The sequence below is a fragment of the Sus scrofa genome, chromosome 6 (genome assembly GCF_054392235.1).
Source record: "Sus scrofa isolate SSC_HxYL_T2T_F1_AM1 chromosome 6, Sscrofa_HxYL_maternal_Yorkshire_Landrace_v2.0, whole genome shotgun sequence".
NCBI lineage: Eukaryota > Metazoa > Chordata > Mammalia > Artiodactyla > Suidae > Sus > Sus scrofa.
In genome coordinates, this window is record NC_139388.1 from 133842902 (window position 1) to 133866134 (window position 23233).

The 23233-nt window shown below is 40.2% G+C and overlaps 2 protein-coding genes across 6 annotated transcripts in view; one reads left to right on the forward strand and one right to left on the reverse strand.

The window, feature by feature from the left end:
* The window catches only part of UOX (urate oxidase), a 105775-nt gene that overhangs the window by 58539 nt on the left and 24003 nt on the right, over positions 1-23233 (forward strand). The window contains exon 1 of one of the 3 annotated variants that reach the window (NM_214270.1): positions 15058-15097. The exons of the other annotated variants lie outside the window; for them this stretch is intronic. Coding sequence (NP_999435.1) covers positions 15068-15097 — 30 coding nt within the window. The 5' untranslated portion in view covers positions 15058-15067. Of the gene's footprint in view, positions 1-15057; positions 15098-23233 lie in introns of those variants that run through there. 3 annotated transcript variants of the gene reach the window in all.
* Positions 304-14835, reverse strand: DNASE2B (deoxyribonuclease 2 beta). Of its 3 annotated transcripts, none has more exons than XM_084964598.1 (7): positions 14770-14835; positions 14149-14510; positions 11685-11862; positions 7999-8080; positions 4881-5042; positions 2752-2949; positions 304-783 (listed from the first exon to the last, which is right to left on the reverse strand). In XM_084964598.1, exons 2-7 carry the CDS (start codon positions 14259-14261, stop codon positions 434-436), a joined length of 1083 nt encoding a protein of 360 aa, XP_084820724.1. In that variant the 5' UTR covers positions 14262-14510; positions 14770-14835; the 3' UTR covers positions 304-433. The 3 variants fall into 3 exon arrangements, with proteins under 3 accessions (XP_084820724.1, XP_084820725.1, XP_084820726.1); XM_084964599.1 differs by having other exon boundaries at positions 14145-14510; XM_084964600.1 differs by lacking the exon at positions 4881-5042.

The following is a 23233-nucleotide window of genomic DNA, read 5'->3' on the forward strand; positions in this document are numbered from 1 at the left end:
TGCCATAGGTGCGGCCCTAAAAAGACAAAAGACAAATGGAAAAAAAGAAGGAAAGAAAGAAAGAAAGGAAGGAAGGAAGGAAGGAAGGAAGAAAGTAAGTTTTTTCTTCAAAAAGAGCTTAGGGGATTCTTTGAGAAGATGAAATTAATCTAGGAGATGGCTAGTCAATCCATAAACAATTGAGAACTGACTAATCTGGAATAAAGTTTTTTCTCATTTAAGTTATATGTAATTGTTTATGTTTATGGCTCATAAATGCAAAGTAGGTAAATTGTCACTAACTTAAAGATAAAATAGCAAGCATGGGAGAAAAAGCATTTTATTTGATGATATGTGGACTATAAGTAAACTCACAGACTTTTAATGTGTAAGGAGTGGATCTAGTAGAAGAAGACCCATTATCAATGTTGAAAATGATAGCACATATGTCCTTTCACCAACCCGAGCTACAATTCTCATAATACAAAACTAATCCTTGAAATGCATGGTAAATATGCCGATTCTGGGTACAAATGAATCCTCCACTTCTGAAGGCTTGGTATGGGCTCCTATTTAGGTCTCCAATACATGTCCAGTGATTTTTGGTGCCCTTTTGGGAAATACACCATTTGGCATGATCCTGATAAGAACTGAAATAAGATTGTCTGGATATCTTAATTGCTTTGATATTGTAGACATGGTAAGGAAGGGAGCAGTTTGAAGGAAGCTCTTGTCTCTTTCGCTGCCAGGTTTCTGTTAGTAAGTGTGTCTTCAACCGTTGAGCCATCCAGGCTGCAAAGATGTCTAGAGTTTATAAAAAGAGAAAAATAGTGAGGTTAGTATTTATTCTTAGATAAATCCCTGATAATGTTCCCAGGAATAGAATCATCATTCATCCCTGATATGTGAGTGTCACAAGCACAGTAATAACAACATGATGAGAGAGTGGATGGGAGAACATTCTGAAATGCAAAAAAAGTATCATTTTTACTAATATGATATTGGTATCTGAAAACCAAATTTGTCTTCTGTTCCACACAAACAAGCGAGCAATATATGTTTCTGTCTTAAAAAGACTTTTGGAAAGAATAAGGCTAGAGAAGTAACCAGAGACCTGCTTCTAGAGATCTTTATAAACCATGAAAAAGTGTTTGAATTTTCCTGAAATTCGTGGGGGATTTTTCAAAGAGTGCTTGTTAGTGGGGAATTAACAGAAACTGATGTACGATCATAATATCAGTTGAGAGAAGCAATGTGCAGGATAAATTGGAGAGAGGGAAAACACAAGGTTGTCACAACAACTGTGATAAGAAACACGAGTGTAGACTACGGCCATGGCAGAAGGTTTAGAGAGGGTTAGATAAGGTAAGATGAATGTGAGAGTTATTAAGGACCTGGAACTGATTGTATTTGATGATTTGATAAGGGGGGTGATAAAAAAGAGGGATTGAGAATTCATAGGTGACTATGCAGAATATGAGAAATAGAGTAGACAAGTTAGGGGATAATGATGAGATGAGTGTGGCATGTTGAATTTTGTGTAGCTGTGCAAGTGTGAAATGCTCCACTTGCTGCTGAGTGCATCTGTTAGTACAGAGGTCTTGGGTAGAGATCTAGACTTGAGAAGCCCCTGAGGGCTTGCTGGAATTGCCAAGCATGAATATGTAAATGAGATAAGGATGAAGAGAGGACCACATGGTAACTTGGTCACATAAGGAGTATGCAGAGGAGAAGGACCTGGCGGAAGAGACTTATAGGAAATGGGAGGAAGACCAAAAGTCTGAATATACCCCCAAATCAGAGAGGGAATGTTTCAGAAAGGAAAGGGTTCTAACCATGCCAAATTCTGCAGAAGCTATTTCTGTTCTGTTAATTTTTGGATCTCTAGTGCCTAACACAGAGCTTGGCAAGTAGTAGGCATTCAGTGAAATTTATTTAGTATTAAAGGAAGGAAGGAAGCAAGCAAGCAAGGAAGGAAAACGGCAAGGTCAATTAAGACAGGCATTGGTAACTGGGGTGAGATTGTAGTGTTTACAGACAGAGAAGCAAGACTAGTCAAGAAGCAGTGAGTAAGTAAAGACCCTGAAGAGTTTTCTAAAAATATCTTGAGAAGAAAAGCAAAAACAGAGGTATAGGGAATCTAGAATTAAGGGAGAGTTTTAAAGAATGTTTGTATTCTAAGGGGCTTGTATAGCTGAAGTAGAAGAGGGAGAACCGGTCTATTGAGTGACTGAATCAAAGTATTGAGGCGAGGATGTGCTCCAGGTCACAGGTGCACTGCTTCGGTTGGAATGAGAGGGCACCGGTAAAAAGGAATGAAAATAGATAAAGACTGTTGAGGGTGGGGTATGCTCTTGAAGTGGTTTCTTCCGGTGATCTCTATTCTCTCTATGAAGGAAAATGTCAAAATCAGAGTGAGGAGGCAAAGTAATGTAAAGGACTTGAGAGTAAGGAAGGCTTAAAATAACAGCTTAGGGAATGAAAGAAAATGGAGATTGCTGTGGTTCTGTGCCCAATAGAGGCTGCAGACTGAGTTTTCACTGACTCCTGGCTGGATGGGTTTGAGATACTTTTGTGGTTGAATCAGCAACCCTTCCATTCAAGTGGAGCTGGCGAAAGTTTGAAGGGAGACCTCCCTTCTCCCTTTTCTTTCTTTGTCTTTCCTTCGTTTCTGCTTTGGTTCCCATGAATAATCAGAAGTTTTTCTCTTTGCAACCCAAAGGAGTCCAATAGCAGTGTTATAGCATATTGTTTGATGATGGTTGCTCATACCATCAAGAAAAAAATCAGACTTTGCAAAATGGAGGAAGTTTTGTCCCTGGGCTGACTGAAGTGTGGTAAGGTGCCGGCTGGGGATCTCTGATGATCTGGACCTGGCACACAGCTGGGGCATGTGAACCAGCTCCTGGTGAAAGGTGACTGGGATGGAACAGCCATAAACGTTTGGGTTGCAGACCAAGAGCTGAGAACCTGAATCAAGAAACAAGAAAGAAAAGTTGAGAATTAAAACACAAATGGAAATACTTATTGGTATTTTAGATCTTGTGAATTTAAAAACCAAACCAAACAAAAAACAAAAATAAAAGTATTCCCTCTTTAAGCCAATAGCCTTCAAATAACTTTTAGTTAAAATAGTTGACACCTATTAAGCACGCCTTAACTTTCCAGACATTGTTACTTGGATTTACCAATTTAATCCTAAGAATAACCTTATAGATAAGTTCTTTTATCTTGATCTTCATTTTATAGATGAATTAATGGAGAATTTATGTCACATGCCCAGGTTATAAAGTTTATAACTGATGGAGTTGGGATTCAAACCCAGGCAGTCAGGCCTTGGAGGCCATGTACTTTTTCTCTCCTGTGTGTACATATACAAAAGTAAAGTTCTCCCATGTACTGATCATCCAGTTCTAAGAATGATCAATTCATCAGCATGCATACCTAATCTCTATGCTGTTAAGCCCTCTAAGCATTACAGGGACTCAGCTAGTTAGACCAGGGCTTAATTTGTGTGAGAGTCTCAGTAAGCCTTTCCTTAAGATGGACATTTGATGGAAAACATATGTGAAACCTCCTATATCCAGAGGTAAATCATTCTTCACTATTTAATAGCTTTCTCAGTAAAAAGCAATTGGTAAAACAATCACTACTTCTCCACCCCCACCATAGTTTTCCAAATCCAAGTATTGTTGCCATTTGAGCTTGAGATCTTAAGGAAGATTATTTGGCTTATGCCTGAAATGTCATGCTGGAGGCCGATAGCGTGTGGTCCGCACAATTAAAAAAAATAAATAATATTGAGACCATATTTTAAAATTGGAGTTTATCTCTCTTTCTCCCTCCTTTTCTTCTCTAACATCCTCCCCTAGATTTCTGCTTCTTCTAAAAAATATGGAGATGTAGGTCCGCATTCCCACAGAGGCAGCATGGGATGGAGCTGAAACTTTTGAGGGAAACTAAGGGAAAGTAAACACGTCGGTTTTCCAACTGTTCCCACTGCCCATGCGGTGTCCATCTGCTTCACCCGTTTCTGTTACCTGCCTGGTCCCTGGAGACATTTGAAACTACTGTCTCTGACCAAGTTCAAAGACTTCATTGGTTGATCAGGAAACCAAGGTCCAGTAGGTGAGTCTGCCCAAGATCTCACCATGGCAAGGCCAATATTAGAATCTAGGTATCGGGAGTTCCCGTCGTGGCGCAGTGGTTAACGAATCCGACTAGGAACCATGAGGTTGCGGGTTCGGTCCCTGCCCTTGCTCAGTGGGTTAACGATCCTGCGTTGCCGTGAGCTGTGGTGTAGGTTGCAGACGCGGCTCGGATCCTGAGTTGCTGTGGCTCTGGCGTAGGCCAGTGGCTACAGCTCTGATTCGACCCCTAGCCTGGGAACCTCCATATGCCGTGGGAGGGGCCCAAAGAAATAGCAAAAAAAAAGACAAAAAAAAAAAAAAAAAAGAATCTAGGTATCGGATGGTTTATGAATAGGGAAGCAAATGAAATGATAAATTCATTAATACATTTCCAAATCCCTCCTTCAATACCGCTCTCTCTTTTGTTTTTTATTTATTTATTTATTTATTTATTTTGTCTTTTGTCTTTTGTCTTTTTGTTGTTGTTGTTGTTGTTGCTATTTCTTGGGCCGCTCCCACGGCATATGGAGGTTCCCAGGCTAGGGGTCCAATCGGAGCTGTAGCCACCGGCCTACGCCAGAGCCACAGCAACTCAGGATCCGAGCCGCGTCTGCAACCTACACCACAGCTCACGGCAACGCAGGATCGTTAACCCACTGAGCAAGGGCAGGGACCGAACCCGCAACCTCATGGTTCCTAGTCGGATTCGTTAACCACTGCGCCACGACGGGAACTCCTCTTTTGTTTTTTTTAAACACACTCTGAAGTTACCTATTGCTTCATACTGGTTGTACTTGAAAGTTATACAGATGCCAGTTTGTCCATTTCGTTTCCCTGTGGGTGGATAATCATAGCCTTCTTCAGGAATTGGAGGAAACTGGGGAATGGAATGAATCAGCCAGAATCCCTGGACTCTATTCCACAGCAGTAAACCTACCAAAGATATAGTTAAAACCAGTAAATTAGAAAAACAAAGCTCCTTTTAAAAAATAGAGCTCAAAGCTATAACATTTAAGCCCTTTATACTTCAGGCTAATGTTTTATCAGGCTAATAACCACAAAGATCCTGCTTGTTTTTCAAAGATTTCAAAACCAGTGCAGGTACACACCACATTGCCCCATTACTGATAATAAGCCACACAGCAAAAGGGAGCCAGGGCAGCCACCCTGTGAAAAATCAAGAGAAATTTCATGTTGAAACTACAAGGAAAATTTGTTTTGGCAGAATGCAAATTTGCTAAATTGGAATTTGACCCTGTTAAATTATATAGTCACCTGGCAAGCTTCAGATAATGTCTTTACTGCTAAGCAACTAAGCTATTTTCAAAAGGCAGCTGGAAAACAGAGTTGAAAGAGAAAATATCAAATGAAGATATGTACTTGCAGTAATTTGTTGTAAGAAACTGATGCTCATTTATGAGCAAAAGTCACCCAATTCCACAAGCTTGAAAAATAGAGGCAGAGAGAAAAGAAGAGAAGCCGTGTTCTAAAGCATCCCAGTTAACTGTGTTTTGTAAAAATCTCTAGAGCAAAATAACATGAAAGCAAGAAAGGAAGAAAACAGATTTTTCATCGTCTTGTGACATGGCACAAAGAACCCCACCCAACAGGCATCTATGACTATTTCTGTGTTTATAATTATATCAGGATGGATTTTGGTATGCTAACCAGACTTTCCAGTTTGCATGTGACCATGCAGACATAAAATTCAGTCATGTTTGCCTTAGTGTTAGAGTAGAAACCAAATGCCTGCCAGCTATTTCTTTTTTAAAGAACACACTTTAAGAAAGCACACTATTGCTTCCTCAGTGGATATAGATCAATATCTGTGATAAGATGGAAAATATTCAAAGTTCAGTTGCCTGACAGAACTGGATGATCTTTAGGGGCTGTCTTCTACCCAGATGAGTATGCTGTTTGTCTGAAATCCTAACTTCCTGGTACAAATGCCAGAGAATGTCAGGGCACCTGTTGGCAAAACCTCCCCCATTTGACTTCTGGTCCCACTCCTTTTCCAGTCTTTTTTCCATACCCTTATATCAGCTAACAGAGTGGAGTGAGAATAGTGATGGGAAGTTGGTGAAGGAGAGGTTAGAGAATGTGGCATATTATAAAAATTGTTGGGTTCCATGTAAATAGGACCATCAGGAAGGAGGGCAACTTAGCTAAACGAAAAGTTTTCTATGCTGATGACATTTGGCAGCCATTACAAATTATATTCTTAATCAGAGATTGCAAACTGACAGGCCAAATCTAGCCTGTAGATACATAACATGATGCTTGCAAAGCATTTTTAAAACTTTTGAGGATTTCCCATCATGGCTCAGTGGTTAATGAATCCAAACTAGGAACTGTGAGGTTTCAGGTTCGATCCCTGGCCTCGCTCAGTGGGTTAAGAATTCAGCATTGCTGTGAACTGTGGTGTAGGTCGCAGACGAGGTTCACATCTGGCGTTGTTGTGGCTCTGGTATAGGCTGGCGGCTATAGCTCTGATTAGACTCCTAGTCTGGGAACCTCCATATGCCGCAAGTGCGGCCCTAGAAAAAACAAAACAAAAATAAATAAATAAAATAAAACTTTGGATTCATTGCCAACACTTTAAAATTGGGGAGATTTTCCACAAACACTAGTTTTCAACATCTCCAGAAAAATTGTATTCCCATAAGGCAAGCTGAGTGGTGACTACCGCTCCTTTAGATCAAGGATACACTCTCCAGTTCTCTAGTTACCTTCCAGTTCAGCCTCCTGGGCTTGCTGACATCACTTGCATGCCCCTGAAGGCATTTGGGTTTGGAACATTCTGAAGAAGACTAGTTGCCATGGAAAATTATTCATGGTATATTAAGTTGAAAAAAGTTTAAAATAGTCATTACAATAGTTTTATAAAAATTTTCAAAATATATATTACAGAAAAAGTAGAGGATTCCCTGGTGGCCTAGCAGTTAAGGACCTGGTATTGTCATTGCTGTGGTGCTAGTTTGATCCCTGGCCCAGGAACTCCACATGCCACAGGTGTGGCCAAAAAAAAAAAAAAAAGAAAAGAAAAGAAAAAGTAGAAGGTATTAAGTGTGATTATTCAATGAATATTAGGATTACAGATTTTTGTAAATTCATTGTGAATTTTTCAATGATACATGTACATATGTATGTAGTTTATAAATAGAAAAATACCAAAAATTACTGATAAAAAGTATTATATAATTATATAACAAAATTATTATAGTATAAAAATATTTTAAAATACTTTTTCAAAATGTTTATTTCAATGGAACTTTATACAAAGAAGAGTGAATTTTACTCTATGCAAAAAATCTCTATAAACCTGACTAAAATGGGTGTACAAACACACACACACATACACACAATCTGGCTGCTATTCCCAGTAATTAGTACTTGGATTTCTGCTTTTTTTTTTTTTTTTTTTAGGGCTGCACCTGCAGCATATGAAGCTTCCCAGGCTAGGGGTCAAATCAGAGCTGTAGCTCCCGGCCACAGCAACACAGGATCTGAGCCGCATCTGTGACCTACATCATAGCTCACAGCAATGCCAGATCCTTAACCCAATGAGCAAGGTAAGGGATCTAACCTGCATCCTCATGAATGCTAGTCAGATTTGTTAACCACCAAGCCATGAGGGGAACTCCTTGGATTTCTGCTTTAAAATATAAATTAAAAAAATACATTAAGAGATAAAATAGAATTTGTGAAAAGGATATTGTGACTTCATATTTTATCATCATAACCTGTGATACAGAAATCACTCATCTTGATAACTCAAACCATTAAAAAGAAAATCTATTTAGTGTGGAATATAAGACTACTCAAGATGGAATGTTTAAGAAAATCTTGATTTCCAGTAGGAAAGAGAAAATAAGAGCCTTTGTCATACCTTTGGTGTGTCCATACTTTCTGCTGTAATTCTTAGATTTAGGGACTCCATCATTGTATATTAGATAGGCTGTGTCGTTATTCTGCAAGAACACATTTTAGGTTATAATGGCATAAATCTTTCACTCCTAAATGGTCACAACATTTCTACCAGCCTCCCAGCCTGCAATACAGAACTTTCATTTATACACATGAGAAATCATTCATTTCCCTAATAGGCAGCTTTCCCATTGAGATATATTCTATGACATGCAAGACAGGGGACAGGTAGTCCATTCTCAACTGCACATGGTTTTGTCTTATGTGACAGGAGCCCTATGCATTGTGATGTGTATGTGAGGGCAGTATTCCTATTTCTCTCCATTGTTTTGGACCTGTGTTGTTGATTTGGCAACTAGTGTATAATAAAGCAGTACTTAAATATTTGTTCAGGAAATGAAGTAGGAACAACCAGCCAAGGATTATACCTAGGTTTTTTTCCATTGATATTATAGGCACAATGTGGACCTGGCTGTCAGGGTCTGATTTCCTCTGCCTACTCTGTGCTTGAACACTTGGTCACAGCTTCCTGTTTAATCAGGATTCCTCATTCTTTGCTTCTTCTACCTCCCTAACAGGGGAAGATTTTATTCAATATATTTCTCAGGGTCACTTCACCTTTCCAACTGGACATTTCCCTACTTAGAAAAAGTGGTGAAATTGAATGCGTGATAATGGATTTCCTTTGGTAAGGCAAAATACCAGTAAATTCTCCAAACAGTTGGCCAAATCTCTGAGACAAATGAAGCTATTATTTGGATAGTATCTCTTTGTCAGGTTTTGGAAACTTGCTTATATTTGTTCTCTGTCATTCCATTTCATTTGTATCATGATGCAGTGACTTTTATTGGAGCCAATAATGCTGATATCAAAAAGTCTCAGTGACATAATTAAAAGCAGGATGGGACAACCTATCTCCTTCAAAAGGGTTCTTGTTTTTCTCTCAGAAAAAAAGTCAATAACTGACTCTCTTATAGTTACTTCATTATTTGATATAATCTAAAAATTTTTTTAAGGCAAATGTAGTCTGTGTAGCATTCTTGGCTACAATGTTTCAGAATATTCAAGAAAGTAAGCTATTTCTTACCTGCATTTTCCACAATTGATCATAGCTACCATTGCCATTCATATTCTTTACTAGAGAAGTGACAGTTATTCTGTGAACCTGCAAGGAATGCAGTAACGAGGCCACTGTGTGCCTTTGGGGTACAAGGTATAGGGGCTCAGGGAAGATTTGGTAAGGAATTTTACTCTTCTAATAGATGAAGTTTATCATTCTAACCAGAGCTTGTAATGGCCAGCCAAGGTTAAATGGGATGAAGCTCTCGTGAAGAGCAGCTCTCTGGTAAAGGGGCAAGATCATGAACTTAAGAATAGGCAGATGGGAGTTCCTGTAGTGGCTCAGTAGTAATGAACCCAACTAGGATCCATGAGAACAAGGGTTCAATCCCTGATCCCGCTCAGTGGGTTAAGGATCTGGCGTTGCCGTGAGCTGTGGTGTAGGTTGCAGATGTGGCTTGGATCCTGTGTTGCTGTGTCTGTGGTGTAGGCCTGCAACTACAGCTCTGATTCAACCCCTAGCCTGAGAACCTCCATATGCCACAGGTGCTGCCCTAAAAATAATAATAATAATAATAATAATAATAAATAAAGAACAGGCAGATCTAAGCTTGTGCCTCTGGACATCTTTATTCCTTTAACACATATGCTGGTTATTATTTTAACTACTGGATGTTGAACAAGAAGGGTACGGTCTCTCCCCCCTGTCCAGCAGGGAATATAGTCAGGCAAGTATAGGCAACTGCAATATAGTTTGAAAAGTGTTATTATGAAGCACATGGAAGGTTCTTATTTACAAAGGCAAAGGAAGACAAATATTTCCCAACATAATCCAGATATTGGCTTAACTTGAAATCTGAGATTTAAATCCAGTTGGTCTGATCTTGCATTCTACTCTTTGTTAGAAGTTCAATTCCAGGTCAGAAGATGAGGAGGTTATGTTCTCATGGCCACTTCTGGCACATAGTTCCAGCTTTCAAAGAACCCTCAATATTATTTGGATATCTATCACCCACTATTATTGTTCTTCTTTTGGCTCCAAGCCAGTCAGATGGAAAGCCACCCTTTTATTGTCATTTTCTTCCCAGAATCCATACTCAAGGCATTGTGTGTGAGCAGGTTTTACTTGAAGGTATGAAACATTGAATGGTTTTATATTACCAGCTGAGCTGCCTCCAGTCTCCCTCTGTTTTGTACACTTTTTAACTCCTAGGTCCCATCTACACCTTTTTTTATTTTTCAGGGCAGTTTAGCTCTCTTGCTCTCCTAGGCCCTGTGGCTACTTTCGCACTTCCCAAAATTGCTGTTATTATAGTCTGCCACGCTAAGACCCATCTTCTCCAACCAAGGGAAATGGCAGAGACTTTGCAGTGTTGCTCTTTCCTTTCTCTTCCTGGGCAGTCTGTAATGGGAAAGGGAACAGTGTGTTTATTTTCTCACTGATGGGTTATACCCCAGGCTTTCCATCCCCAGCTTCAGAAAGCAGAAACAGCTGCAGGTACTTTTGATTTTACATAATAATCTATTAAATCAAAACAGGGCTGTTGCTGAGATTGAAGAATTTTTAAAAGCCCTTAGGACAGTGTTCTGAACGTCACATGTAATCAAACAGCCTACAAATAAATTTTGACTTTGTAATGTGGCTCTGAAGGCCGGTCTTAATGGCAGGTGAAGAAAGTTAATATTAGCACACATGGTGACCATGGTAAATACTCCCATAGACATTTGCAGCAGTGCTAGAGTCTGAATCAGAATTCTTGTGGGGATTAAGTTAGTTGACATGTAAAGGCCCGGCACACTGTAAGTGCTGAGTTATTTTATATGTTTACTTCTCTACAAATTATTGTTAGGAAATACATACATGAGTATAACTGGATGTCAGTTATTGTTCGACTTTATTTGTTACCCATGGTTAAAAAGCTGTATCTTGTCACTGAACAGCAGGTGGTGCCTGGAATGTTGGAAGACTGCCCACATTGAGCCAGCAGGCCTACTATCTATGTTTCTTTGGCTGGTCAGCTCATCACCTGATAAAGTCCCAATAGTAGGTTTAATCTCCATTCAGGCAGGTTAGTTCCAGGGCTTTGAGCTAGAACCCTAGCTCTCAATCTACTGTTTTGAAAATGATTAATTAAAAGGAAGACAAAATGGAACCCCTTACTTTTCCCACTAAACTCATCACTACTATGCCATAACTTATGGCACGTTGATCACACATATATATTGCATTATAGTAGGAGAGGGTTCATCTCGTTATTTTCATTAAAGGGTTAAGATAGCAAGTACTGACCAAATTGGCAGAGTTTGGCAGCCAAAAGACTTCAATACATAATTAGTTCACACCTTGCATAGTGATGCTGTTGGACATGGTGCCAAATATATCAGTAATTTGGCATTTCTGTAGAATCTGTTGACATATTCCCTAAGGTCTGGGTTGGATTGTTTCAGATTATGAGCTAGCTTAGTTCTAGTTGCTAGGATTAGGGGTTGGGTAGGTGCACAGTCAAAATTTTTGGAAGCGTTGAGTCTGTTTTATGCATTTTATATGATTCAAATCAGTGGTTTATATGATTCAAATCAGTAACATACCTCTGAGGCACATGCTTCATATAGCTGTTGTAATGTCCTTCCCAAAACACTGCTGGTGGTATTCATTAGTTTCTTACTCCTCTTCCAGCCTCTAGTTGTAGAGTCTAGGTATAGGTACTCTAAGCCAGTCTCTCTACCTTCCTTGTCTTGCCTTTTAGGTAACTTATAAAAGGTAAACCTAACAAAGGAAATAATTATGAGTTACCAACATTTATTGACTGTTTCCCTGATGGCAGCCACTGTGTTAAGCACTTAAATATATTATTTCACTTATGTTTCACAGGTCTCTAAGTCTAAGGAAAGGGATTTGCTCAGCTCTCTGCCTCTTTTTCTACATTTAGTGTTGCTCTTTCCCAGAGACGGAAATGTAAATCTAGCTGGACATGTTTCAAAGGCTGCTCAGCTCAGCATTCTTTCTGACTGATATTGATAGGTAATATGTTCATTTATTTGTGACAAAAATAAATTTTATATGTTGATCACCATTTGGTGGCCTACCAGTGAAAGTTTTGTGAACTATCAGTTAAGAACTAATGCTATTAAACATTTTTTTCTGGGTGACCATCACCAATTATAATCTGAAGATTCCTGAATCTATTTCTAGCCCAGACCTCTATGCCGAGGTCTCGATAAACCTAAATGCAAAAATATGTCAGAGACTTCCAACTCTGTGTTTTCTGAACTAAGTTTGTAATATTTTGCTTCAGATCTACTCATCTCCTGCTACTAGGGAACACACCCACACAGAAACAGAAGCCAGCAACCTGAAAGTCTTTTTAAACTGCTCCCTCTCTCCTACTACCCTCAGCCCATCTATCACCAAGTCTTCTCAGGGTGTTATTCCTCACTATTTCCATATCTTTATCTTGGTGCTTACTTCTTGTCACCTATACTGCTGCAGAAGTCCTCCTGGTCTCCATGACTCTAGACTGGTCCCCATCCAGCTGGCCTTCACATCACTGCCAGTGGGCTTGCTAATATGCAAATATGACTTTACCAAGCCCCCGCTTGAAGTCCTTCAGTAGCTCCCTTTCCAGGTCAAGTTGAGACTCTGCAGCTCAGCACATGAAACCCTTCATGAGCCGGTTCTCCTCTATCTCTCTAAGCTCAGCTCCTGCCATTTCCTACATTCTTCCGAAGCACCAACATACTGCTTGCTTCCAAACTCTCTCCATTGCTTCTTGCCTCTGGACCTCCTGATTGCTTCCTCCTCTTCCACCACCTCCTCCTCCTCTTTTCTTCCTTCTCCTTCTTCTTGATGTGTCTGTGGCATGCAGAAGTTCCCAGGCTAGGGATCGAATTTGTGTCATAGCAGCGAATTGAGCTGCAGGAGTGATAACATGAGATCCTTAACCCACTGCACCACAAGAGAACTCCCCTCATTACTTTTGTTATTGGCCTGAGATGCCCTTGCATCTAACTCTTTTTCTTTTTTTTTTTTTGTTTTTAGGGCCGCACCTGCAGCATATGGAAATTCCCAGGCTAGGGGTCCAATTAGAGCTATGGCTGCTGGCCTAGCCACAGCCACAGCAACAACAGATCCTTAACCCACTGAGCGAGGCCAGGGATTGAACCCGCAACCTCACATTTCCTAGTTGGATTTGTTATCGCTGAGCCATGACGGGAACTCCTAACTCATTCTTGTTCTCAGAACTACTTCCCCAGGAAAGTCTTTTGGGCTATGTCTTCCCTAATGCTCCATCTATACCCTTTCCATACAACCGTGAGCTCCTTGAGGATAAGAACCACATTTTGTTCATATCTGTATTTTCAAACTCAACACAGGTCTGGTGTGAGTTCAGTAACTGCTGAGAGACTGAGTGTATCTGTGTGCTCTAGCCTGAAGTTTATGCAAAGCTTGATGCCAACCATGAAAGCAAACCTAAACAACCTAATTAAAGAGTAAAAATTGATCAAAGCTTTAGGAGAATCCACGAGTATAGTGCAAAGCTGTGTTTCATCTTTTTGACACCGTAGAATACCAGTGACCTTCACCCACTCCAAGAGCCACCTGTGCTGCCTAGTAAACAAGGTTAACCAAACAGTGCTGCATACCATCAAGCGCTCTTTCTCTTTCTCGTAAAGATAAGCTCTAGGGTCAGGAAAAAAGTAATTTACCTTCTCTTCTTTGTCAGTCTCTGAAAGGATCTTGGATGGGTTCTGTTAGGAAAGCCATATGCAATTACAGGAAATTGCCAACTAAGAGAAGCTCTACCACACCTCTGTGGCCACTGGCCTTGCTTTGTGGAGAGCGTGACTCAGACCCATGAAAGGGCTGCTCAGCTCTCTCAGAGAAAAGAAGCCTACCCCTATCTGGATATGTGCCCCATTTATACACTTTAACTTCCTTTTTTAAAGGGGAAAAGTGGGGTGGAATTCTCCACAGAACTTCATGGTGACCCAGTTAGCTACCAGTACTCACTTTCTATTTGCATTCACCAAGCTTTCCATTTCATTTACCTACCAATCCACAGCTTCACCTTCTTCATTTCTGCATGATATTTTTGCCGCCTCCAGGACCCCAAAGAGGCCAAGGAAGAGCAAAGCCACGGTTGTTCTTAGAAGTCTTGCTGTCATTTTCTGTCACCTTTATTCCATGGCACAGCAGGAAACTTTCCCATGGATTGTGGAGTCTGAGTTTCAGATCTCTCTCAGACCATGCTGGTTCTGACGTTTGATTCCATTTGCCTCCGCTGTTCGCTGTTCAGGGATTTTCAGAATGGGATGAATCCCATGTAATTGTGTGATTCTGTCACAACAGGCCAGCGTGACTCTGAATGCCTTTGTGCCAAATTGTTGACTGGCTTGCAAAATCATGAAAAAGTTCTGGAAAGAAAAAAGGGGTATATAGTTAACTCTTTGGGGGTGAACATTATGTAGTATGAGATTGAGAGGACAGGAGAACTCTGTATTGATAAATAGATGTTGAAATAAATCTATTTCATGTGTTTTCCCTTATAATTGTCTTGCTCTGAGTGAGAGCAAGTGTTTGTAGTTCACACATGAAACAGAAATGACAAAGCCTTCTGTCTTAGTAATAATTAGGATCTATCACTTACAATATTCTCTATCTTATATCACTTACTGTTTTCCTTAGGAAGCATTTCCTAAAGGGTACTTCAAAGCTTGCTTCAAAAAAATGAGCAAATTCAGTTGTATTTTACCAAAGATGTTTATATACCCTCTCCACCTCCTGGGTTTAGCCACTCAACGTGATGCTTTATTTCACAGAGGCCTTGGTGTCCAATTGGTTGCAATGCAATCAGGTAAACATATTGACCGCTCATGCCTCTGATCAAATAAAAAATGTTAAAAGCATCTGTTTTGCCCAAATTATCCTTTCTCATTCTTGAAACTGAATCTGAAGTTGAAGGCAAAGGGAAATGGCTCATTACCGTAATGACTACAAAAAGGTGAGACCATTCTCTTTTTGGAGGAGGGAAGGGGTAGATAGGTATATGAAAAACATTTCTTGGAGTTCCTGTCATGGTGCAGCAGAAACAAATCCAACTAGGAACCGTGAGGTTGCAGGTTTGATCCCCGGCCTCGCTCAGTGGGTTAAGGATCTGGCGTTGCCGTGAGCTGTGGTATAGGTCGCAGAAGCAGATCTGGTGCTGCTATGGCTGTGGTGTAGGCTGACAGCTGCAGCTCTGATTCGACCCCTAGCCTGGGAACTTCCATATGCCACAGATGCAGCCCTAAAAGGCAAAAAAATATAAATAAATAAAATAAATAAATGTTAGCTAAGATTGTTTTTACTATGATTGTTTTTACTACCTGAGCCTTTCCTGTGGGATATCTGTGTTAGGATGGTTTTGCTAAAGCCAACTTTATTTCAAGGTCTGGGAAAATGCAGTTAAGTTACATTTTCCTAGATGTCACTTTCAATAAGCTTTTCTATCTCCAGTTGTTGCTGACCTGATCATGCCAATTGTCAGTCAGCCACCTTCCTTATGCAATCACTAGGTGTCAAAGACTGTACTGGACATTGAGGGGCTCCAGGGATTTCAGCATCACCCTAAATCCTAGATTCCAGTGTGTCCAGGGTTTTTACTAAAAACAGAGAGTAATGTAGAAAGAAGTACAATGAATTTGGTGGATGGAGAATATGCAAACTGGGCAGAATGTTTTTTACAATATTACCCACCTTTGAAGCCCAAGTAAGTAGTACAATATTATGAAAATATGACACTGCCTTTACAATATGATTACCTCTAAAAGTAACAGAAAATCTCCTCATTGTAACTTGGCCAAGCATAGTGTACAAAGATAAGTTCTCTTGGTAATAAGCTTCTTATTTTATGGTTGAAGGTTTGCTTTCATTCATCTAGTAATTCTAGAAAATCTGTCTTGATTTCTTTGAATTTTACCTCTTCCACATTCTTGGTCATAGCTTTCTAGTATATGTCTCCTTTATATATTCTCTTTCCTGTGTGTCTCATTAGTCTCCGATTCTTTATTTGGATTGGTCTTCCAGTTCTCTAATTCTCTCTTTGGCAATGTTAATCTGTTACTTAATATCTCTTACAAATGACAAATTATTTCTTAAATTGTATTCAATCTGTTTCTTAATCCATTCATTGGTGTTTGTAGAAGTTCTTTTGGTTCTTTTTCAAATTTTCGTGGTCTTTTTTATGGGTTCTTATTTCTTGCTCAAGAGAAGATACACTGTATCTCAAGAAGAAGCTACCTCAATCTTCTCTTTTATTTCTGTAAAAATATTAAACATATGATTTTATATTTTTATCCAATAATTCCAGCATCTGAAGTCTTTACAAGTCAGACTGTTAGACTTTATTTCAGTGACTCTCTCTTGTGATATCATGTGTACTTTTGATTTTTTGCTATGAATTCATGTTCCCTGAAGCTTTATGTGTGAGAACTTGAGGTTGAGATAAAATGGAGTTTCTCCAGGCTGTGGTCTATGCTGTTCATCAAAGTTTAGTCATCCTGCAGGGGCTCCTGAGAGTTAGGCTACTGGTTTTGTTTGTTTATCTTTAAGAGCTCTTTGAGGTTTAAATGCCATGCAATTTTTACATTTAAGTTCAACTTTATTTTTGTTCAAACTGTTTCCAAACTGTTAATACTGACTAAAATCTAGAATGTGACAGAGAGAAAAAGCTGATGTGCTTGTCCTGTCATTATTTTGATGAAAAGGGATGAAACAAGCAAAATGACTCAGATATTTGTAAAATAAGGAATTGTTGGAGTTCCTGTTGTGGATCAGCAGGTTAAGAACCTAACTAGTATCCATGAGGATGCAGGTCCGATCCCTGGCCTTGCTTAGTGGGTTAAAAACTCAGTGTTGCTGCAAGCTGTAGTGTAGGCCACAGATGCAGCTTAGATTCAGTGTTGCTGTGGCTGTGGTGTAGGCCAGCAGCTGCAGCTCTGATTTGACCCCTAGCCCACGAACTTCCATATGCCACAGGTACGGCTCTGAAAGGAAAGAGGGAAGGAAGGAAGGAAGATAGAAAGGAAGGAAGGAAGGAAAGAAAGAGAAAGAAAGAAAGAAAGAAAGAAAGAAGGAAAGAAAGAAAGAAAGAGAGAGAGAGAGAAAGAAAGAAAGAAAGAAAGAAAGAAAGAAAGTAAAGAAAGAAGAGAGAAGAGAAAAGAAAAGAAAAGAAAAAAGAAAAGAAAGAAAAGAAAAAAAAAAAGAGAAGAAAAAAAAAATTTTTTTGATCCCAGGAGAACCAGGAAATCCAAAGGAAGCCTCTTCTTGGAGATGCTTTCTCCAAGCTCACTGGATCTTATGCATTGCTCTTCTCTCTCCTCAGCTAGTGTTGTTATTCTGAAATTCCCATGTGCTGGCTCCCTACCATCCTACCCACAGCTCTCTGTCAGAGCCTGTGGCCCTGAAGAGAAAAAAAAAAATTGTTCATGTGAATAAATAGAACAAGTGAAAATGAGCGGAAGAGGGCCAGGCAATTTTATTTGTTTAGTCGCTACTTGTCACTCAAGGGACTTTGTGGATGCCAGTTCCTTCTGGAAGTCATCCTCCATCTCTCTCAATTTGGCTTAAGTGTCCCTGAAATAGAGTCCCCAAACCACTGTATTTTTTCAATTAGAGAGTAATTATCACAGTGTGTTCTAATTAATTTGTTGCTTTTCTGAGGCTTCTAAATTTCAGAGGTCAGCAAACTCCTGTGGGTCAAATCTGGCCCACTGTTTGTTTCTGTAAATAAAGTTTTATTGGAACACAGACACACCAATTATTTATGTTTTATGTATAGCTACTTTGTGCTATAATAGCAGAGCTAAGTAGTTGTAACAGAGACCATACAGCCTGAAAAACCCAAGATACTTTTTTGATTCTTTACAGAAAAGCTTGTTCTACTGTATAATCTCTACCAGGCAGAACAGAATCTGCCTTGTTTGCTGTTGTATCTCCAGCACTTCTATGTATTTGTCACCTAGAAGGAGCCAAATAAATAGAGGTGAATGTATGGGTTGAATGAAAAAGGTTTCAGAGACTTCTCTCTGGGGATTATGCAGATTTTAGAATGAATTAAATATAATCAAAGAAATAAATAGAACTGGGTATGTAGGTAAATCCCAATATAAAGAACTTCACTATAAGGTTATATCAGGGATGTAGCTGAGGATCATAAAAATAATCAGGCAGACCTGGGTTCCTCCCCTGGCCCTGCCTCTCAGTAGCCATATAGTTTTGACCAAACTGTTTAACCTCATGAGTGTCAGCTTCCTTTTCTAAAGGTGGGACTCATGATCAGTACCTTCATAGAAGGCTATCAGAATTCAATGAGAGGCTGTGTACATAGCCTCTGGCATATAACTTGTGCTCATTAAATGCTGATTCCTTCTCACTTTGTTTCCTTTCTATTATGATACGGTCATGTCTCTGTCTTTGCAGATGGACTATGAACAGTCCTTTGTGAGATGGTTCTAATGACCACAAATAAGCCTCTATCACTCATATTTTCAATGGTCCTGATCCATATAAGTCAATGTCCAATTCAAACGTAGTGCCCTGTTGTTGAAGGCATGAAGCTGAATTTTCATCCTGCCTCAGAGGCCAGTCACCCTTCCCCCCCTTACAGTTGAAATATCACTACAATAAACACAGAATCCATCTGAGTTTAGAATTCCTTTGTAACTTAGAAAAATGACTGAAGTGCTAGAAAAAGTGATGGTTTGGGCCCAGGACACCTCTCAGTAGTAGTAGTGTACTGTAGGTAGAATAAGACTCTTCAGGAGTTCCCATTGTGGCTCCACAGGTTACAAACCTGACTAGTATCCATGAGGACATGGGTTCAATCCCTGGTGTCACTCAGTGGGTTAAGGATCTGGCGTTGCTGTTAGCTGTGGTATAGGTCACAGACGCGGCTTGGATCCTGTGTAGGCTGGCAGCTGCAGCTCCAATTCGACCCCTAGTGTGGGAACTTCCATATGCCATGGCTGCAGCCCTAAAAGGCAAAAAAAAAAAAAAAAAAAAAAAAAAAAAAAAAGACTCTTCAGTCTCAGCAGGGCCCTTTCCTCTATACCAGTCTGCTTGTCAGCTGTGTGACTTTGAAAACATCACTGATCTAGTTTGTTTTAAAATTATTTCCACCAAATCACAGGGATTTTTGTGAGGAATAGAAAATGTTGGTCTTTAATGGATAGAATTTTTTTTTTTTTTTTTTTTTTTGTCTTTTCTAGGGCTGCTCCCATGGCATAAGGAGATTCCCAGGCTAGGGGTCTAATCGGAGCTATAGCTGCTGGCCTACACCAGAGCCACAGCAATGCTGGATCCGAGCCGCGTCTGCAACCTACACCACAGCTCAAGCAACGCTAGGTCCTTAACCCACTGAGCAAGGCCAGGGATCAAACCCACAACCTCATGGTTCCTAGTCGGATTCCTTAACCACTGAGCCATGACAGGAACTCCTGGATAGAAAAATTTTAAATGACATAACAATACAAGTTTTTGCAGTAACATGCTCATTTCCCTCCTTTTGTTGGGATGAGAATATTTCCTTTCTCTCCCTAATGAGTGAGGGGCTGCCATCAGGGAGGTGTAAGGAGTCCGATGTAGGGGGAAAGAACATGTCATTTGGGGCAAATGGGCTGTGTTCTCCTCCTGCCTCTGTCACCCAGTAACTGTGTGACCCTCATAGTTTCCTAATCCTAGTGTCTTCCTTTGTCAGACTTGGATATGAATACCTACTTCATAGCGTTCTTTTAAAGATTAGAGGAAATTATATAATAAGCAGATTTTCCCTCACCAAATGGTTGCTACTATTATTTTAATTTTTAATTTTTGTCTTTTTATGGCTGCACTTGCAGCAATGTGGAAGTTCCTCGGCTAGGGGTTGAATCAGAGCTGTAGCTGCCATCCTGCACCACAGCCACAGCAATGCCAGATCCAAGCCACGTCTGAGACCACCGCTCATGGCAACACCAGATCTTAACCCACTGATCAAGGCCAGGGATCAAGCCTCATCCTCATGGATACTAGTTGGGTTCACTGCTGCTGAGCTACAATGGGAACTCTGCTACTATTCTTTTTCTTTTCAAGACTTATACATTAGAAAAGAGAAATCTTTCAGTGCATGCATTTCAGTAAAATTTCCTTCCATCTGCATGTCTGGAGGTCTCCTTATATTCTTTGTTGTGCCCTCAATCCCAGAGACTCCTGTGGCCTTGTTCCAGTTGCCCACCCTCAGGCTGTTGGTGCTATGGAGAGTCTGGAAAGAAAATTAGCATTTCTCTTGGCATTTAGTGCAGAGTCTCTTTTCCTTTATAATAGGCAGAGATAACAAAAATAACTGAGCACCTGTAAATGGAGTCTTCATTAGGCAACAGGTCACCCTTTCTACCCTAATTATGCATGAGGCATTTTATTGTGCTTTAACAGCTGCGTGACAAATCCCTTCAGAGCCAGACTCTGAACATAACTCAAGGCATAACCCTCTGTGATAGTAAAAATAAGCCACTCTACAGCCTGAAGCATCATGACATTTTCTATCAGATATCAATATTTTTCCATCTGACATTTAGTAGATCCTAGACAGCCAAATATATATATATATGTATATATATATATATATATATATATATATATATATATATATATATACACTAGCTGCCTCTAAGGTCATTATTCATCATTATTGTGCTCATGGTTATGTATTATTAAATCCACCCAGCGATAGTTTAAGATTGTTCACAGGAGTGCTCCTTTTTCTCATGTGAGTGCAGCATTCTTCTTGGAAGTCTTTTTGTTCACAGGTGCCCAAGAAAATAGCCTGGCAAAGGAGAACCCTAAGCAGAGAATTAGAAGAATCTCTAGCACGTTCCAAAGACATATCTCCTTGTGGAACTCTTCCATCTATCACTGCACTTTTCAACCCAGTCGATATTTATACATGTCCGATAGTCCTAAATAGCCAGCGCTTTTGTATTTCCCTCTGCTATGGAGGGTAGGCATATGCTTACTAAAGCTCTTCTAACACTTGAGAGAAAATTCTAGTCATTTTAAAATTCAAATTTATAAAAATTTTCCTTATCTTTCCCAGTGTTTTTCCACCTCACATCCATCCACTGGGTCTTATAGAGGTTAACAAGTCTCCACACTAGGAACACCTAGACCTGCAGTGATGGCCTACGTCACTTTCAGTATGATTTGGAAATAAGAGAACACTTATCTCTCATTGCAGAAGTGAGCATGCCTAGGATTCATTTAAAATCTCTGAGAGTTCTCTCCAATATTACTTGTAGGCGAGCAATGATTCTCTATTTCTTTATATTTCAAGACACGTCTAAGGAAAGGGAATTTTTCTTGTATAGAGCCAAGTATAGATTTATTCCTACTGATACTGTCCAGAGTATCATGCTAGGAAATTAAGTTTCCTTTTATAACTTTGTTCCCTCAAGCCATACAAGCCTGAGGAAAGACAACCAAGATATGAAGGCAGAAGTAGGCCTTAGCATTGGCAGTAGTCTGATTTTAGCCATCCTGGCTCTGAATTGGCGTGCAGTCTGACAGTCTCTAACAGTAAATGCAAGGACACTTTGGTGCAAAATATGACATGTAATTATTACTTATCAATGATAATTATAGCTAACATTTACTGAACACTTACTATCTGTAAGGTACTTTTCTAAGTGCTTTATGTTTTTGTCACGTAGTCCTCCCAGCACTACTTAGAGATGGGCACCACTATTATTCATTTTATAGGTGAAGAAATTTGCCTCCATTCACAGAGCTAATAGGCGGCAGAACAGAGATTCACACTTGGCCTGTCTCAGCTCTCTGTCCACCCTCCAGATGAGAGCAGCCCTCATGCTATACTTCACACTTACTGTTGGACATGGATCTCTGTCCCACACTGTGCATTATAACAATAGGGTTCTGGCACCTACCTCTGATTTCTCTGACTGCAGAACTGGAGAGACCTTACTGAGGAGAACAGCCTCAGGTGGCCGGGGCCATTAGCTATTCTGTCAGGTCCTGCTGAGAGACTCTTGGGTGTCTCACACCTTTCTTGTTCTATCTTGCTCCAGCCTCAGCTGGCCATGTTCTCTTTATCCTGACTCATTGCTCTATAAACATGATTACTCACACTTTGCTGGCTTACCAGGTCCTAGGTGGGAGCTTGCTAAGGAGTGCTGACTTATCTTGTGTGTGTCACCATGATCCCTGGGGTGGCTGTGTGGAGCTGGAGTACTCTGTCTTATTAGCAATGTGAACATTTGGTGCTGTGTCACTGACTCTGTTTGCCCTCAATTCTGCCCTTCCTGGTCCTCTCTTCTCCAGACAGCTGTTCCTGTGATCTCCAGGCTGTGCTCGTCGGAGGGCAAAAGTTGCCTTCCCCACTTTCCTAGGAAGAGGAACTTCCTGATTGAGGTCTCAGCTGAAGTAGCAATTCCCGTATTGAAATTTTTAGGGTATTTTCATGAACTATTCCATGTCATTACACAAGTGTACAGGTGGTAGTGCAGCATTCAGTCATTCACAATGCATTTATTAGGCTCCTATTTAGGTTCCAAGCACTCTGCTGAGCACAGGGGTTGCCATGGCAACCAAGATAGACATTGTTTCCGCTTTCATAGTTTACTGTTTTTAAACAAATCAGACACATGAAGAGGCAATTGTAATTTGATTTGATAAAGACTCAGATAAGACAGGAACAGAGTGTTTTGAGAGCACATAGAAGGGGTACCCACTCCAGATTTGAAGGGCTGGGCAGATTATCTAGTGACATCTGAGACATGAAGCAGTCTAGTCAGGAGATGTTAGGCAGATGAAGAGATTGGTGGTTGGATAGCGAAGAACAGAAGGAATACTCAAGAAAGAAGTAATAGCAAATTCAAAGGCCTAAAGGCAGAGAAAGCATGCAGAGCCAAGGCCAGCATGGTTAGCTCAGGATAGCTGGAGCAGAGTTTGAAATAGGGTGTGGCAAGATATGAAGCTGGAGAGGTGAGCAGGGGTGGGGATATGAAGGGTAGCCGTCATTTAATCTTTCGCTGATTCTTCTAGTAGGTACCTCTTGTTTTCAATAGACTAACCTACTTGGTATTTAGTGGCAGGGGATGGGACTGAGGAG